The following is a 16874-nucleotide window of genomic DNA, read 5'->3' as shown; positions in this document are numbered from 1 at the left end:
GTCAAAGAAAGACGCGCCTACGAATGGCGCGGCCGCGTGCAGCCCGGCGAATATTTATCGAACAGCGACGACCCGAAGCGGAGTGAAACGTTAACGGTTCCACGGCCGTCGCACGATACCGTCTCGAAGTTATTTCATTTCGACGAGAGTTACTCGCGCCCCGAGCGCGGGAATTACGCGATATTAAAACTGAAACTTTCATTTCAATCGGATGCTGCATAATATTCAAACTCGGAACAGGAGAAAGACACTGGTCGCGACGCATTGAAAAATTCAAGAGCCCCGCTCGGACAGCGGGGCTGCGAAACGATATAAAACGCGTCACGCGACAGAAGTTGATTCCCCAAGATGAGATTGTGCTCGAAGCGCGAGAGACAGGAGTCGCGCGGCGATCCAATGATACAAGAGGAACCCGTCGATGGAGATACAAATTTTTAGGCGAATCTCCGTTCGAGCAAAACGCCGTGTAAAATTCGGAATTTATGCGAAGCTTCACGGTCGGTTTCCAAAAGAAGGAATCACGTTACCTCCGTTTTTCGCGGCGTGCTTCGATAGAAGTTAGGGTCTAACAACGCCCCTCGCGTTGTTAGGTTATGTCAGGTTATGTCAGGTTATGTTATATAACAACGCCCCTCGCGTTGTTAGACCGGCGATCCAATCTGCCTGGCTCTTAGGAACGGCGTGAATTCAATGGAGAAAATTTGCCAAATGGAGGAAGCGTGACAATTACTGTGCCACCCTTCGGTTACTCTTTACGATCATTTTAATAGATTTTATGACATTATTGAATTTTTTGAAGAGTATTTAATCTGTAATTTTCGTAACCAAATCGAAGTAATTAGATCAACCTTTTATTTAAAAAAAATTCATTTATTTTATACACTGTAATCATCGAAACAATTCGTAAAAGCTGTCGAAATTTAAATGTTTTGAAAAGCCCTTCGTTGCATCGTTTCTCGCGGTAATCGATGCGCTTATGCTAAGCTAAGGTCGATTTGAAATGCAGGGACAAGATGGCGGCCGGCACAGTATTCGACCTATTCGCGGCATTATTTCCGGTTCGCCGGCGGCCGCCCGAATTTTTGTCGCGGGGAGTTTACACTCGTTTGCATAAATCTATCGGGCAATACGAAAGAAGTTCCGCCGTGAAATTTGCATTGTTCAAGAACACGCTAACGATTTACAAGTTTCCCGCGGAATATGGAATCAAGTGACCCAGATTGCGATTGTTTGCACAGTTACCGCCAACACAAAGAGGGCTTCCGCGCGCGCGGCTGTGTGCGCGCGCGTCCCCGCGACGAGCCGATAATTGCTGAATTCTATTAAATTATCGAAAGAGATAGTTCCTTGTGGACTGGGTGGGTGGGGTTCAAGGAACGGCGGCGGAAATACTTTGATGTTGCTCGCTCTCCGTGGATTCGATCGGTGAAACCTTAAAATAAAGTCTCCTTTTATGGGGTCCGGTGTGTAAGCTCGGCTCCGATATCGCGGCAGGTCTTTATTTTGCGAATCGCGTTCTGAACGAGTTACTTGATAAAGTCTATCGAGTTATCGGAAAGCTTCTTTGCACATTCGCCGTGTTTCCGGGGTGTTTTGGCGGTCCAGCCGATCGATCGGGACGTCTGCGATAAGTTTCGGTGATTTCGGAATTTTTTGGTTAGTGCCGAGTGTGTTATTCCCGTCGAAATATAAATATATATGTATATACAATAGTAAATATATATTACATTGCGTCATATATATTATATTGTGTAATATATATTATTACTATAATATAATATATATTTACTATTAACTAGTCTAAATAACTCGAATTTTTCTGTAAATGTTAGAACTAGTTTACTGCAATACTTTTTTAAAAATTTTGCTATTATTTGGAATAACAAAATGCGAGAAGCTGTCGTTTTTTATCACTTTTTGAACCCGTAATGAAAATTAAAAGAATGCATTTCGTACTTCTCGGTAACTTTTATGCACGATGAAACATTCATTGGGATCGATTAAACCGAGAAGTACTCAATGAATTTTTTAAATTTTCATTATAGATTCAGAGAAAGAAGTGGAAAATACTGTTTTTATTCCAAGCAATAGTAATATTTAAAAGAAATGTCTCAGTTATTCAACAGTGAATTTTAAAAGTGTCGATTCAGTTTTGTCCCGGACCATTTTAATTTTAAAATTAAAATATTATTATTATCTTCAACATTTCAAAATATCGAGAAGATTGAAAGGAACTAAGAACATTGATTTATTGATTAAAATTATTTAGAGAGGAAGATAAATTTAACGGGGCGTCTATGTTTTACAATTGGTATAGACAATTTTTATTCTTGCATAAATATCTGGTTATAACATTTTGCTAAATACTATTTGTTACATATTTTGTTCAACTAATTTTTTTAATTACTTCAATTGATTTTTAAAATATTTTTCTGCGATATTGAGATCATTGAAAGAATATTACAGTTCTAGTACAACGTCTAATAAAATTCATGTTCTGCCACCCCTACTTTTCTCAGTTCTGCCGTAAATTTATCAAAACCTAGCATTTTTCGTAAAAACTAGATTTCACAATTCTATCAATTTTTTTCTTCCAAACATCTACCGCGGAGTTTGCCAGGATCTATGCTTTCTACCAATTTCCGGCGACATTCTAGTTTGAGGTCCCTGGCCGATACGCTTATTGGAAAAGTATTGACACAGAAGCCGTCTAGAGGCGAATATGAAACGGGAGGATGGAGTCTGGCATTTTCCTTCGATTGCTAGCTTGAAATTTCTCTTTGCTACATATTTACTGGACGTGTATGGAAAATCTTAACGATATAACAGCTGCGCGTGTCTTTTGAAAATACTAAATATGATACAGTCTAACAGTCTACCGTTGCGTAGAAATTCCTGAAATATTCAAGGAATTCGATACATCATTTTTATTTCCAGTTGACGGATATCTCGAGAAAATAAGCAAACAATAGTTGCCTCGTATGGCTCAAGGCAATAATCGATAAATAAGTAAATAGCTAAATAAACGAATAAATAAATAGTTAAATAAATAAGTAAATAAATACAGAAATAAATGAAACGAATAAATCTGAAGTTGTATAATTCCGATGATCGCCTATAACAAAATAAACGCTAAAAGACTAATTATACAGATAGCAATCATGTTTATTAACGAGGATGGCTAATTTGTTCGCTACCCTTGCTCTTCAAAAAATCTGATAAAATTTTGGAACACATAAAATAATTTATACACATTATTCGAGTCAAATTAATTCCAACGCAATCGCCTAATATTCGTATACATCGTTCATAAAAGTCCTTTAAAATCCGATAAATTAGCACAGTGCGGTGAAACAGGACGAATTTGGTTAGAATGGACGCGCTGCTGCGGGATTGCCGGAGATAGTATAACGTTGAAACTGTTGCCGATATGTCTATTGAACCACTAGCAGAAGCGCTGCTTGGTCAGTTATGATACGGTAGCGTATTGGATCGTCCGGGATTAAGGTTAGGGACGTTAGAAGATTCTCTTGGGGTAGATAGGCGAGGCGGTAGCGTTCCAGATTTCGGGGTAATCTCGCCGTAAACTCGTGAAACGGAACACGGCAACAAGGGGGGGTGGTGGTGCCGGACGGTCGACGACGACGACGACGACGACGCGGAGGCGACGCGGGTCGCATCGATATTTCCGGCGGCCCGGTGCATGCTCGCCACGGGGCACGGTTCTCACGGATGCGCCGATACGCGTCTCTGCGTCGTCATTAGCATTCGCGATTCATATATTATGCAGATACCGGGCCCGGGGTAATATACGTGTAAGCGTCGCGAGCCGACAATGGTGGCTCTCGTCGGTCGTCGTCATCGCCGCGGATTTCAAATTATGCTCGCGCGTATCCGTCGTCGCCGCCGCCGTCGCCGCCGCCTCCGTAGGCAACCGATTAATCGTGACAGAGATTCCGCGTTCCCGTCCGGGAACGTGTATCGCGCACCCTACCTGTCACCGAAAATCCAGCCAGTTGTGATCCGATTAAAGGATTTACGAGATCATATCATTAATCGATACCCACCGGCCGGCCGAGTTTCCGGATAGCGGAAACGGGGAATTGATGGAGCCGCGGATACACACGGCTTCCATCGGCGCGCCCCGCGATCAGAGGATTTCCGATTTTTCCGTTTCTAATACACCCCGCCGCTGTCCATCTTCCTCTGCCGCCAGCTATTTTACAGCGCGAATGTTCGCGCCTCCCGCCGATGCTATGTAGATCGCAACGGTGGAGTACTTTCTCTTTAATACCGCTGTTCTCGTCGCTTGCGCCTCGCGCTCGCATTCCTCCCGGTTGGGGAAGAATTGAACTTTGACATAGTAAATAGGCTGTTGATACTTTTATCTTCCCGTGCACGGAGTTTGGCGTATTAACTGGTTTTCGATTGTTGGTTGTATATGGATATTAGGTAATTCAATAAAATATTTGACGTAATTGAATTAAATATTTGGTATGCTATTTATTTACAGTGGGATGTGAAATTAAGTCAAAGCTTTTAAAATTGTATTTTTTAAAGTCGGTCTAAATGACTCGAATTTTTCTGCAAATATTAGAGGGACAGTTCACTGTACAGTGATTGAAATATTTTTTTCTTAATTTTACTATTACTTGGAATACAAAAATGTAAAAGAGGTTTTTTTACTTTTTCATCGGAGGCTATAATGAAACTTTAAGAAATGCAATTGGCGCTTTCGAAGATTTAATTGAAATTGATTAAACCAAAAAGTACTAAATACATTTTCAAAATTTTCATTATAGTCTTAGATAAAAAGTTGAAGAACCGATAATTTTGTTACATTTTTTCCAAGTGATAGTAAAATTTAAAAACAGTATTTATTACAGTAAAAGTATTCACATTTATAGGAAGATTCAAGTACTGTAGATCAGTTTTAAAAATGGTATAGTATCTTAAAAGTGCTAAAATAAAATAAAATTTCATTTAGTGCTAAAATAAGTTAATACTAGTTACATTAGTACTTAACTAAGTCACTACTAATTACATTAGTGCAACTACAAAGTAAAAATATCTATAATCCGTTTACTATTTCAAAAATCTATTAATTACATATAAATATAAAATTTCAGTAATTAACAGCGAAAGTACACATGCATATGTATTATACTTACCAAATGCAATATACTAGCAGACGTGTATTCAAGAAGCTATATATTATTATAATAGACAACAATAAGCTATACACATAGAACAAATGAAACGAATATACAAATAAAAAATGAAATCTGCAAATAAGGACGTTTTGCACCTGTCTCTTTATGAAAACGTGTACACCTCATAAAGTACAAGGTACAAGTGTCTAGGTCCGAACTAACTGCGGTCGTGCGTGGACGCACGGCAAACGACGTGACTTTTTGTTCATTTTATTTTCCCCAGATTTAAAGAATACGACCTGCCCGCCCCTGAATCCAGAGGGTCGCGGGTATTTAATGTGTTCTCGTTCGGCAACGGCAAAGTCGCGGAGAGGTAGACGAAGGTCGTCCAATCGTCCCGGTACCAACTGTTTCTTGAAGTGTCCCTACGGGTATCAGCTTCACGGAGAATACGAATTAGCGTGTCGGTCGGACGGCACGTGGGACGGTCCTAAACACGGCGAGTGTGTCAGTGAGTAAAATCATCGTTGGCGAATCATCTTCATGCCGAACGCGACGACGTCGTGCGAACTGTGCATCGTTTCGCGGGCGTCGCGCGGAAAACTATCGAACTACGCGTAACCTCTTGCATCATGGTATAGGGAAGCACGATCGGAACTCGACACTTTTGCACGTCGTTCGAATAACTATTAACAAAATTCACGAAAATCATTCTTCGTGTACCTTCGATATTTTGAAAAGTTCTGTTCGGTTGAAATTTTAATGCAAATATCCGTCATGTTCAAAATGGCTTCTGGACACTTTAGGTTTGTGTTTGAATAAATAAAGCAGTTAGTGATCTATTTGGACCCTTTTTGCATTAATTATTACCGTTGGGAACTAAATTATAGTACAGCTAACATCGTTGCAATACTTACATTAAATTACCTTTCATTTTTTAGGCAATATGTTATATCTCTTGGACAAAAATCTCGTAAGAATCAAATTTTTGATTGCATACTATTTTGAGGATGATTTCTTTCGTCGTGTCTAAAATACAGAAAAAGAAGAAAAATGCGTTTACTTGAATAATTATTTTTATTTTATATCGATCGATATTTTTTCATTTTAAAGCGACACTATTAAAAGCGGTTCGGAGTTAAATATCTCAAACAAATATTTTCGCTCCAAATACAATTTCCACCGGGTCTGGTACTATTCTATCCTATAATTTTACAGTTTTTACACAATTTTGTTGTATTTCTGATTATTTAAGTACAGTTATATACCGTCTTTATTCTATTAAAAATTACTAAAATTGCACCGTTCTCGGAATATTATTTTCGATATGGTCCTCGGTTTTTCTATGTAAAAATAGCTCTATAGTGTGAAAACTAGAGAACACAGAATTCTATAAATAAATATATATATATATAACAAGCAAAGATTATGAATTATCGTCGAATGCCGTGGCAGCAGGCACGCCTCGCTTCGGCAACGTTGAACGGGGCAGCGAGTAGCGACTGAGGAACGAACAAGACAAAGGGATTCATTAGCCAACAAGACGATTAGCGAATCGTGTTCACCAATCTGTGTAATCGCATTAACAATTTCGAGCGGTGTAACACGAAGAAGAGAGAATCGTCACGACTTTCCCAGCGCAAATGAAACATTGATTATTCTGTCAACATTCTTCGGACGTTCTGGCGCTGTTCTCTCCTATCGCATCCGTCTGTGCACCCGACGCGGAGTATTATTATCCGTATCCGCTCGCGCATCATTTTAATATACATTTCATGCGTATGCAAATCCATCCGCGAGAGATTATCCTCGCGGAATTTTGCATGTTATTGCCCCTTACCTTCGCGTAGTCACGCTGGCGAGAGTTTGCCATCGGACACGAATTTGCCTGCACAACTTATTGAAAATCATTTTTGCAACTTTCACGTATAAATGTAGAAGGAAAATCGCGAATATATATCGACAAACTTGACGATTCTAGCGTTGACCCCGTTGCACTAGGACTCCTTTCATGCTGCACTGATTAGCACTTATTTGTTCTTAATAGTTTTCTTAGTAGAACCAAACGATTGTTTCTTCCGTTATTTTTTTTCACTTTTTAAACTTTAACCCTTTTAGTGCCGGAGGGCCGATATATCGGCTCGCACAGCACTGGCGAAAAGTGCCTTATACTTATACCTTTCTTATTTATATAATTTCCAATGAATATAGAAAAATTGCCGTCACTGTTCCATTCTCAATTTCGTCCTTAATGCACTGCTTCTTGAATTATATAAATATTGCTTTACGTTTGGTTTTTATAAGCCTTCCTCCAAATCCTAGCAAACTGTGAAATTTGGCTCTTCCGCCCGGCACTAAGAGGATTAATAACAGAAGAATTAAATTTGATTCGAGATAAATTAATAATAATCATACTTCATGCATGAAATCTTCATCACGATTCTAATTCGTTATTATAGCGCAAGGGGTTAAACCACGAGCACAGCTTCTCACCTAAAAACGTAGAAGGCCCCGTGCACTGTACCGACCCTAGTATCTCCCGCAAGAATTAACCGAACGCGCATACCGCTTCCGTGGAGGCGCGACAGCAAAAGAATCCTCGATACACGACACCGCGCCGATATTTTTCCAGGGTACAGCATGCCGCGGCTGGAGTGTCCGCAGGACGTCGTCGCCGAGCTGCCACCCGGCCGTGACGAGGCGTTCGTGACGTTCGACCAGCCGTCGACCGATCTCGATTGGTTCCGGTACGTGAGGTCGAAGCCGTCCTGGGGCACCAGGCTGGAGGCGAACCTGACGCCCGGCGTCCACGAGATCACTTTCTTCGCCCGTCACCCGGTATCGAAGAAGCAGGCCAGCTGCGTGTTGCGCATCATCGTCAAAGGTGATTAATTAGCGCGCGCCCGTGCACGGCATGCGAGCTCGTCGATTCGTAATCGGTATCGATCGGCAAAACAGCGGCGCCGATCGTCGAGAGCAAATCCTGTCCGCAAGTTCGCGACAAGATCGGGAGGGGTGGGGGAGGAGAGAACAATTAATCTTCCCTGCTCGGGTTAAAGGGAGCTGTTTGGTTCGCAGCGACACGCGACGCTGTCCTATCTTCGCGCAATTAAATCGTTCGCCCTATTTATGACCCGCTGAATCCTCGTCTTATCGCCGGCCCCTGTCGCCGGCGAGTACCGACGATCGCGCGCGCGATACCGGATCGATAACGACGATCCCAATCTGCGAATCGCGTTGCCGTTACGAACGGGATCAAGTTCAATATGTACTTACGTTTCCCCGGTGCCAAATTCAATATTCAAGCGAGTTCTCGAACGCGGACCGAAAGCGGTGCTCCGCGCGGGGAGCATCTGCTCGCGAGGAACAGCAATCCAGGAAGATGATATTCGATCGGAGAACTCGTTCGAATTCATTTTTCTTTTTTTTTTTTCGTTCCGCGGATAATGTCGCCGGCTCGATGATTTTCGCAAAACTGGCGAAAGGCTTTTCAATGGGAATTAATCCTCTTGCGGACCGTAATCGCCCTTGGGAATTCTAAATTGAACCTTTTGTAGATCGTATTCGTCTATGTGACGTCTGAATTAATCCTTTGTTGGATCGCGGCCGTCTGTTCGAAGTCTTCGTTAATCTTTTTGCAAATTTGAATCGCTCGTAATTACTTTTAATTAAATTCGTGTTAAGGTGGATGTTGATTTTGACTGAATTAAATAAATTGATTGCATTGGGGTCACGATAGACCCCTGTGGAAAGTTATACTTTTACTAGAAAATGAAATAGAAATGCAATATCGTTAGAATTAAATGCTCATAAATTCTATTAAAGAGGTGACTTATTATTAAAATATCTATTTCACGAATTGAAAAAATATTTAATATATCTAATATATTTAGTACGTAACAATTATTATAGTAATTTGTGCTAAGCTAGTTTCATCACTAAGTTTACCAGGCACTGAAAATGTCGATAAAAAATTCTTATAAAAATTACGAGACTGATGTCACTTTAATTAAAATGCTTTAATTTAAAATCCAGTTAAAATTCAGTTAAAATTCAGTTTGAAAATTCAGTCGCTTCATACGAACCATTCTTTATGATTTAAAAAAATATATCATCGTTGAACAATTCTAGATCCAGACAAATGGAAAAATCGCATCTGGCCATTATTGACAATATCCCTGCTCCTTTTCTATTCTTTAATTATCCTCTGCAGCTTATTACACTGGAAGTTAGCTCTCCAACCGGTGTCGCGTAATTGACTCGTTTTCCATAGGGCGAAGCCGGAGTGAAAATTAAAAAGGGGGATTTTAGGTATGCTCGGGCCGTCGCGGCGTATAACTTTTAGCGGACGTTCCCGCCTAGGAACCCATCGCGCGGAACGGTCACGAACTTATTCGACTGCGTCGTTTTAGGAAGCATAATGGGTTCTACCTACTTCCACGGGCGAAAAAATTATGCGATCTTTACGGTAGCCAATTTTCGTCAGAAGTTCTCCCGACGTTTCTTCGGCGAACTATGAAGACGTAGAATCACGTGTAAAACGTCCCCGACGGAGCCTTTGATTACGTTCTGCAGAGAAATCTGCGACCGGTCGACAATAAATTATTTTATCCGTGTTACTGGACGGTGGATTTGCAAAATAAAATTTGTCTTTGTTAATTAAAGCGACGGGAAGTAAATTCAGTTCTTTCTTTCCGTGGTCATTTTAATTAATCAAATATCATGTTTTTATTCTCTTTTCATTTTTTAATTTGATTATTGTTTTAAATTTGTACTATTCAATTTTGTCATGGATTTGTAAAATTTGTAGTTGATTTCTTATATCCCTTGTAATGACGTGATCAAACGATTAGAATTGTAACCTGACATAACCTGAGAATTTTTAATATTTTTCAGAAAATTCTGATTCAATTAATTGTCAATATGAAAAGTGTTTATCTGATGTACTTTTGAATTAATTTCTCTGTGGAAACTACACATAAATTTCTCTGTAAAAAATCGTTGCAAAAGATTTAACAGTTCCTCGAACAATTCATTTTTACTGCAACCTGTCGAACGAACTGAATATTACACAAATTTTTAGGTTATTCTCAGTTTAACTAGAATTTCGTGAATGTTAACTTTCCACTTTCGATTTCAGTAATTACTTCGACATTGATATTGATTTTATCATTTGATATTTAGTATACAGATTCATTATTTTATTACATATTTATTCATTATTTCAGATACATACCACGCGTTTTATTTATTATTTGAAGAACGTATTTATTTCATATATTTTATTTCTTATTTCATATGGATATTACATATTTTATTTATTATTACATACAGATATTACATATTTTACTATTTTATGTCCATATTACACCTTTCATTCATTATTTAATATATAGTTCATTAAAACTACTTAAAAACTGAAGACACCTTCCTCCGACTCGGGTCCGACGTAATTAAATTAAACAATTTTTATTCCGCCGAAAGATCCTCGGCCCGATAACGAGTAACGCGGCAGCCGACGCGCGCACGGTATAATTCCCTCGCAACGTTGTCCGCGATCGAAGCCGGCACTGAGCGTGTTAAGATGTTATCCCGTCTTTCGGGAAAAGAGCGCGCGGGCCCATTAAAAAGATCTCTCCAGGGGCCGCTAACAGCTGGCGTTGGAAGATGCTCGGACGCCGTCGGCCGCCGTCGCAGTTTCGCGTCTCGTTGCCGGGAAGACAGTCTGCCAAGGCGTAATACGCCTCCCGCTCGCAGGTACACACGCAGTCTAGCAGCAGTCGTCGTATGCAAATCTCGCAGGCCAGGCTCAAAGAAGTTTCTCCGCCGTTTCCTGGGAATCTCAGCCGCCGCTTTAATTAAATGCGTTTCCAGGACGGGGGTTCGCCACAATGCTATATAACCCACGGATCGCTGGTGTTCGCCCTGCCAATTAGACTATTCGATGACTCCGGCTGAACGCTTCGCTAATTCCTGCTGACAGCTGTGTAAACTCTCCCGCGCTTTTCGATTAACGGTTCGAACGGCTGCTTACGCTTCTGCTTTTCCTTGTCGCGACTCGATCGTTCCGACATCGGCTTCTGCAGCGAGAGGGGCGCGAAGGGAAGTCGACATTTGTTTGCGACACATCTTGCAGATTCTAATTAAATTAACCATTCGCGCTCGAAGCTATTTTAGCTCTAAATCTGAAATAACTTTTCTAGGTTACAATATTCCATTTTATTAAATCAACAGTTTCAATATTAAGAATTTTTGAAATCTAAACTCTGTTTGTATATCAATTATTTTAGAACGCGATGGAATAATTTTAGTAGCGCCTCAGAGTCACCACTCGAGTACGAAAGCTTAATATTAATTAATAAAAATTATACCACACCGTGGTCCATGAATTTATGCATAGCAACTTCATTTCGAGGATACTTGCGGAACGGATCTCTTTTTACCTCGCGCCGGTGTCTCTTGCTCCATACCAAGCGGCGGAATTGTCATCCCGCGTCTGACTGGTATAACAAATTCCAGGACAGTGTGATCAACGCAACGCTAAATACCGTGGTAAATTATATTTTACGCCCAATTTACGTGAAACCGGACTGAAACCGGGTACAAAGTAATGCCGGGAATACCTTTCGACGAAAATAATTTACAATACTAGCGGACGAGCGCGAGCGCGCTTAATTGTCCCTCAAAGCGACCTGTCGAATCGACTTACAATTAGGAAAGCGTTTCCATCAACCACGGTCAACTATGCTCGGCATAATAATTGCGGCGGTGCGCAGCTTTCTCGTGGGTTATTCGTATAACGCTGACGCATCGATCGTTGTTTTCTGTGACATTTTACCGTCACGGTTTCTGCAAAAACATTATGTACACATTATGCTAACTATACTATATTATTTTGTAATTATATTAGGTTGGTGCATGTGAAATGTCGGATGTTTACGTAAATATATATAAAACTGTATATCTTTTTTCAAAAGCTGTTGATTTAATCAAAATTAATTCCGAATATTTTCTTTCGATTTCCGAATTTATTCCCGGTTTCGATTAATTATATGTCAAAATATATATCTCGACAGACGAACACGTAAAATTGTGCGAGACCCGTCAAATACCTTTGGCGCACCCCGTATAACCGGTGCGTTCCGCAGCACTCGGTTTCCGCGCGAACTTTCCGCCGAGAGGTGTGCGGCCAAAGGCGGGAACGAGTTGGCTCTCTCCCTTAACAGAAATGTTCTTCATTTCAGGGAATGCCCGATACCCGAATTTCTAATGATTCCGGCACAGCCACTCCGCCGAAACTAATTTATCGAAACTAATTAAACGCAACCGGATAAAGTTTCCGCTACAGTCGAGAACTTATCCTTGGGGGGGGTGGTGAAAACTTTCCGGGGCGGATAGTCCGATTTCGCTCGCGCGCTGATCCATTAGTTGTTTATTGTAGGCGGGACGTAACGCGAGACTTTTATTTCTATTTTCATCTACCTAGCGCCCGGATTACCCGAGCCCGACGTCCACCCGAATTCTCAGCGATCGAACGACGATCCAAGGATCGCCTCGAATTCGCGAAAGGAAGGGTTGATTAACCGACTTCGCGCCACGGTCGCCATTTCCACGGTGCTGCGTGTTTTATCGCTTTCGATCGTATTCTATATTTTTGCTGTATGATTTCGTTCGCAGTGCACGGACTTTGTTTTAAACAGTTTTATTGTTTGGACGAGGCGGATTAAATTTGTTTTAGAGGATTTATGGTTATTATCGGGGATTTGCGGTTATTGTGGAGGGTTTATTTTTATTTTAACGGATTTGTTTTTTGGTTTCGAGGATTTACTTTTATTTGAAAGGTTTTACATTTGTTTTAAAGGATTTGTATTTATTTTGATGAATTTACGTTTATTTTGAAGGATCTAGATTTATTTCGAACGATTTATGTTTTTTTTTCCAGTGTGTTAAATGTCGAGAATCAACCCCAAAAGTTTCCACGTTTGAGTACTTTTTAATGGAACTGAAAATAGATTGTTAAAATTGTTCAGAATTGACGATATTTTTGCATCTTAAGCATCATAGTGAAATTTGTTTTATTCAAATGTATACAATAAAAACAATCGACTCGAAAAATAATCGATTCGAATACATACAATAAATCGATACATAACCTCAAATTAATTGCAAACAAGATCAGAACGCCAAAAACGAGTCAATTCTTCCAAAAAAATACATAAAATCTTAATTTATTTTATATGCAGAAACCATACGTGCCAACTCAGTTCCTATTCAAAAACAATAAAAAGGTCGTCAAATTATTCAACGATGTCGCGTGAGGAATGTGTATCACGCCGCCCGTACCAACCACTATCGCAGAACAGCGTGCAAGTAGCGCGTACAAATTTTTAGGCGCGTACACTTTTTACGGGGAACGATCGTATTTCGTTAGAGTCGGATTCGAATAGACAGCCGGTTGAAAATGGCGCTCTTTGAACCGTGTCGGATGAAAATAAATCGTGTAAAACAAAAAAAAAGAAATTGAATCTCTATTCTAAAAACGTGTGCAATCGGAATCGTTGAAAAAGAGCCGCGCCGCGGCTGAACTCGTTGCGAAACATTGCCCTTGCGTCCCGCTTGTAAGTGGAAAATGTGACAACCCCGTTAAAGAAGACGATTCAATCACGTGCAACTAGACCGCGGATTCCATGAATTCGCGGTAAAAATATTGCAAGACGCGGGAAGAATGTAATGCTGTTATGCTATTTTGTATCAATATTTTACTTAGCAATATTTCTAAAAGTATTTTATTTCGTACAAAAGTTTGTAGTCTAATATTCGCCTTCGAGTGACTTAATTTATTTATATTTAATTATTATTATATTATAGTATTACATTTACATTTATTATATATTATATTATACTTTTATTTATTACATATTATATTATACTTATATTTATATTTATTATATACTGTATATTATACATGGTATATTTATTTATATAAATATCTAATATATATATATAATATAATATAATATAAATTAGTATTATGTTGATATATTATATATTATATTACATTTATATTTATATTTATTATATAGTATATAGTATATATTATACATGGTATATTTATCCATATAAATATCTTATATGTAATATAATATAATATAAAAGATACTATAAATGATTAACTATTTAATGCGACTGCCGGTGTAAAGCGACAATTTACAGCAAGTCGCAAACACCTGAACGTAGAGAAATATCACTTTGACCAACAGCGCGGTCGCATTCGAGCCCTTTCATCGGCGAGTATCTCCGTTTGATTTCAGGTGGCGAGGCTCCGAAAGTCAAAGACTGCCCGAACGACATAGAGGTCACAGGGAAAAATGGGTCAGCGATAACGTGGACCGAGCCAATATTCACGGATAACGTGAAAGTGACCCGCATTAGAAGCAACGAGGTCAGTGTTAATCATGCGGCACTTACCTTCTTAATGAAGTTTGACTCATCGCTGCAATTATCAAATGCGGCTGCGCCGCCGTTCTGCTTTTCTGGTAATAACTCTGCTTTATGCCGACGTAACGGAACGCCTAATTATTAGGCCGCGTATATTCGCGCGGGATATAGATGATCAATGGCGACTGTGAAAAATAGAAATTATTGGAAAATGTCATTTCTTTTTTTAATGATTGTGATAAATTGAAAATCGTGTAACGATATTCGTAAATTCTAATAATGGGGTAGTTGTAATTAATAATAATAATCATAGTAATAGTTATTATTAGTATTATTATTATTGTTACTATTATTACTATCAGTTCAATTTTCCGGAGTGAGTATTCGTATATCATAATTACGTATATGTTAATTGCTCTCCAATTTCCTAATTTTCTTGACAAAATGAGTACTCCAAAATGATCTAATTTAATTTTTTAGAAAATTTGTATATAAAAGGAAAAATCTATCAATTTATACATGTCATATATCATTCGTAACGAACCTGATAATGAGGAATTTATAATTTCCCATAAACAGACATTTATTATATATTTTCATGCTCGTTATAATTAATGAAGACATTATTAATGTCAGTTTAACAGCGCACGCGGTATTGAAATTTAATAATTAATTGTGCACACTTCTCGAATCTACCTCGATAATTATTTTTTTTCTCTTTTAATTTCGTTGGTGTTTCTAAAAATTGCAAATCAATAAAACAGCGATTAAAAACAATTGATAAACAATAGAAAGTTCCGACGATGTTCCCGCAACATAACACACGAATTATAATCTGTTACTACGATAATAGTTATTGATTACAGATACTTTAGGTTTGTTTCGTTAATATTGCAGTAGCGGGGAACGTCACGGCCGTTAATGGACGCATTAATTCCAATCAGTATGAAAACTGCACACGGCGGTTATTAATTTTCCGCACATTCTGGATAACGCAAATAGCGCGCGCGGCCTCTTTATAAAACATTAACGAATATTCGAAAAGTTTTCGATATTCCGCTGCCGCGCAATTACCAAGCAGAATTTGGAACCGTCCTAATTATCTTATGCACTAACCGGCTAATGTTTTGTCGTCGCGCGCTAGCACGTGAAATGCATACAGATGTTAAACAAAAAAAACAGTTTAAAAAACAAAATGTAGATCCTTAATTAGTTTGCAATATCTTGCTTAGAATCGTCTACTTACAATTCTTATAACAACTGGAATTATATAATAATAATTAGATTATATAATTTTATAAATATTACGTGGTATATTAATAATTATATAATAATTATTGTAACTATAATTATATAATTGTTATTATAACTATCATTTCGAGCTTCGTAGAAAATGATCTCCCTAGATAATTATAAAACTAAAATTTTTGGATTTTTACAAATTATAACAAAAATAATTTTATAATTTAATAACAGTTAAAGGGATAACCATTTTTTTCTAATTCTTAATATTTTTCATTAGATGAAAACAATCCAACAACGTTAAATCTATCCCTTGCATTGAATCTTTAATATTCTATTTGTTATAACTAAAAATTCGTATTTGTTCCTTTCACCGTAACGAACACGCGAACGAAGTTATTATTATAAAATCAGCTCGCCGTCGTATTTTCGAGGTTAATTTGATCGGCGACTCGCTTTGAAACGCCCGTGCAAACTGCGGCAAGTTTGTCGAGAATTTAAACTACAGAAAGTTTACACAGGAAACGATCTATGTTGCTATGCAAACATCGTGTAATAATTTTGTTTACCAACTGCTTTGCGATGGCACCGCCGCGCGGTGCTCCGTTGTATGCAACATCGTACATAGAATAGAAAGTCGTCTCATAAATACTAGACACCTTTTATTTGTCCGGGTGAATTTTAAATCTCCCGCCTGCATACTGTGCCGTGCCATCCAACTGCGCTCTGAACTCCGACTGCAACCGGGAAACCTCGATCCTACTGCGAGCATTAGGAATGCATCGAGCGATCGTATTTTTCATACCTTGACAACTTTATACAGTTTTTGAGAAGTAAACGTGGACAGCACTTTACTTATTGTTTCTGTCTTATATTTCTTTAGTCTTTTAGGGGAGGATAATTTAATATATTATAATTTGCTATTATTTTTTTACGACTGAAGTAAAATTTGATTTTTCTATTAATAAAAATAGTCTCTTCTTATTGGGAAAGTTATTAACACTAGGTTTATGGGTCTCGCAATTTTATAATAATAACAAC

General features: G+C 38.7%; 1 protein-coding gene across 5 annotated transcripts in view; it reads left to right on the top strand.

The window, feature by feature from the left end:
• Nucleotides 1–16874, top strand: part of LOC144476208 (uncharacterized) — an 83621-nt gene that overhangs the window by 59532 nt on the left and 7215 nt on the right. For 4 of the 5 annotated variants that reach the window (XM_078192880.1, XM_078192881.1, XM_078192882.1 and 1 more), the window contains 3 exons: nucleotides 5437–5664; nucleotides 7786–8037; nucleotides 14465–14595. In XM_078192880.1, the coding sequence (XP_078049006.1) occupies nucleotides 5437–5664; nucleotides 7786–8037; nucleotides 14465–14595 (611 nt within the window). The remainder of the gene's footprint in view (nucleotides 1–5436; nucleotides 5665–7785; nucleotides 8038–14464; nucleotides 14596–16874) is intronic. The other variant, XM_078192883.1, reaches the window with a different exon arrangement.

Source organism: Augochlora pura, chromosome 10, assembly GCF_028453695.1.
Source record: "Augochlora pura isolate Apur16 chromosome 10, APUR_v2.2.1, whole genome shotgun sequence".
Classification (NCBI taxonomy): Eukaryota; Metazoa; Arthropoda; class Insecta; order Hymenoptera; family Halictidae; genus Augochlora; species Augochlora pura.
This window is presented reverse-complemented; position numbering and strand designations above follow the sequence as displayed.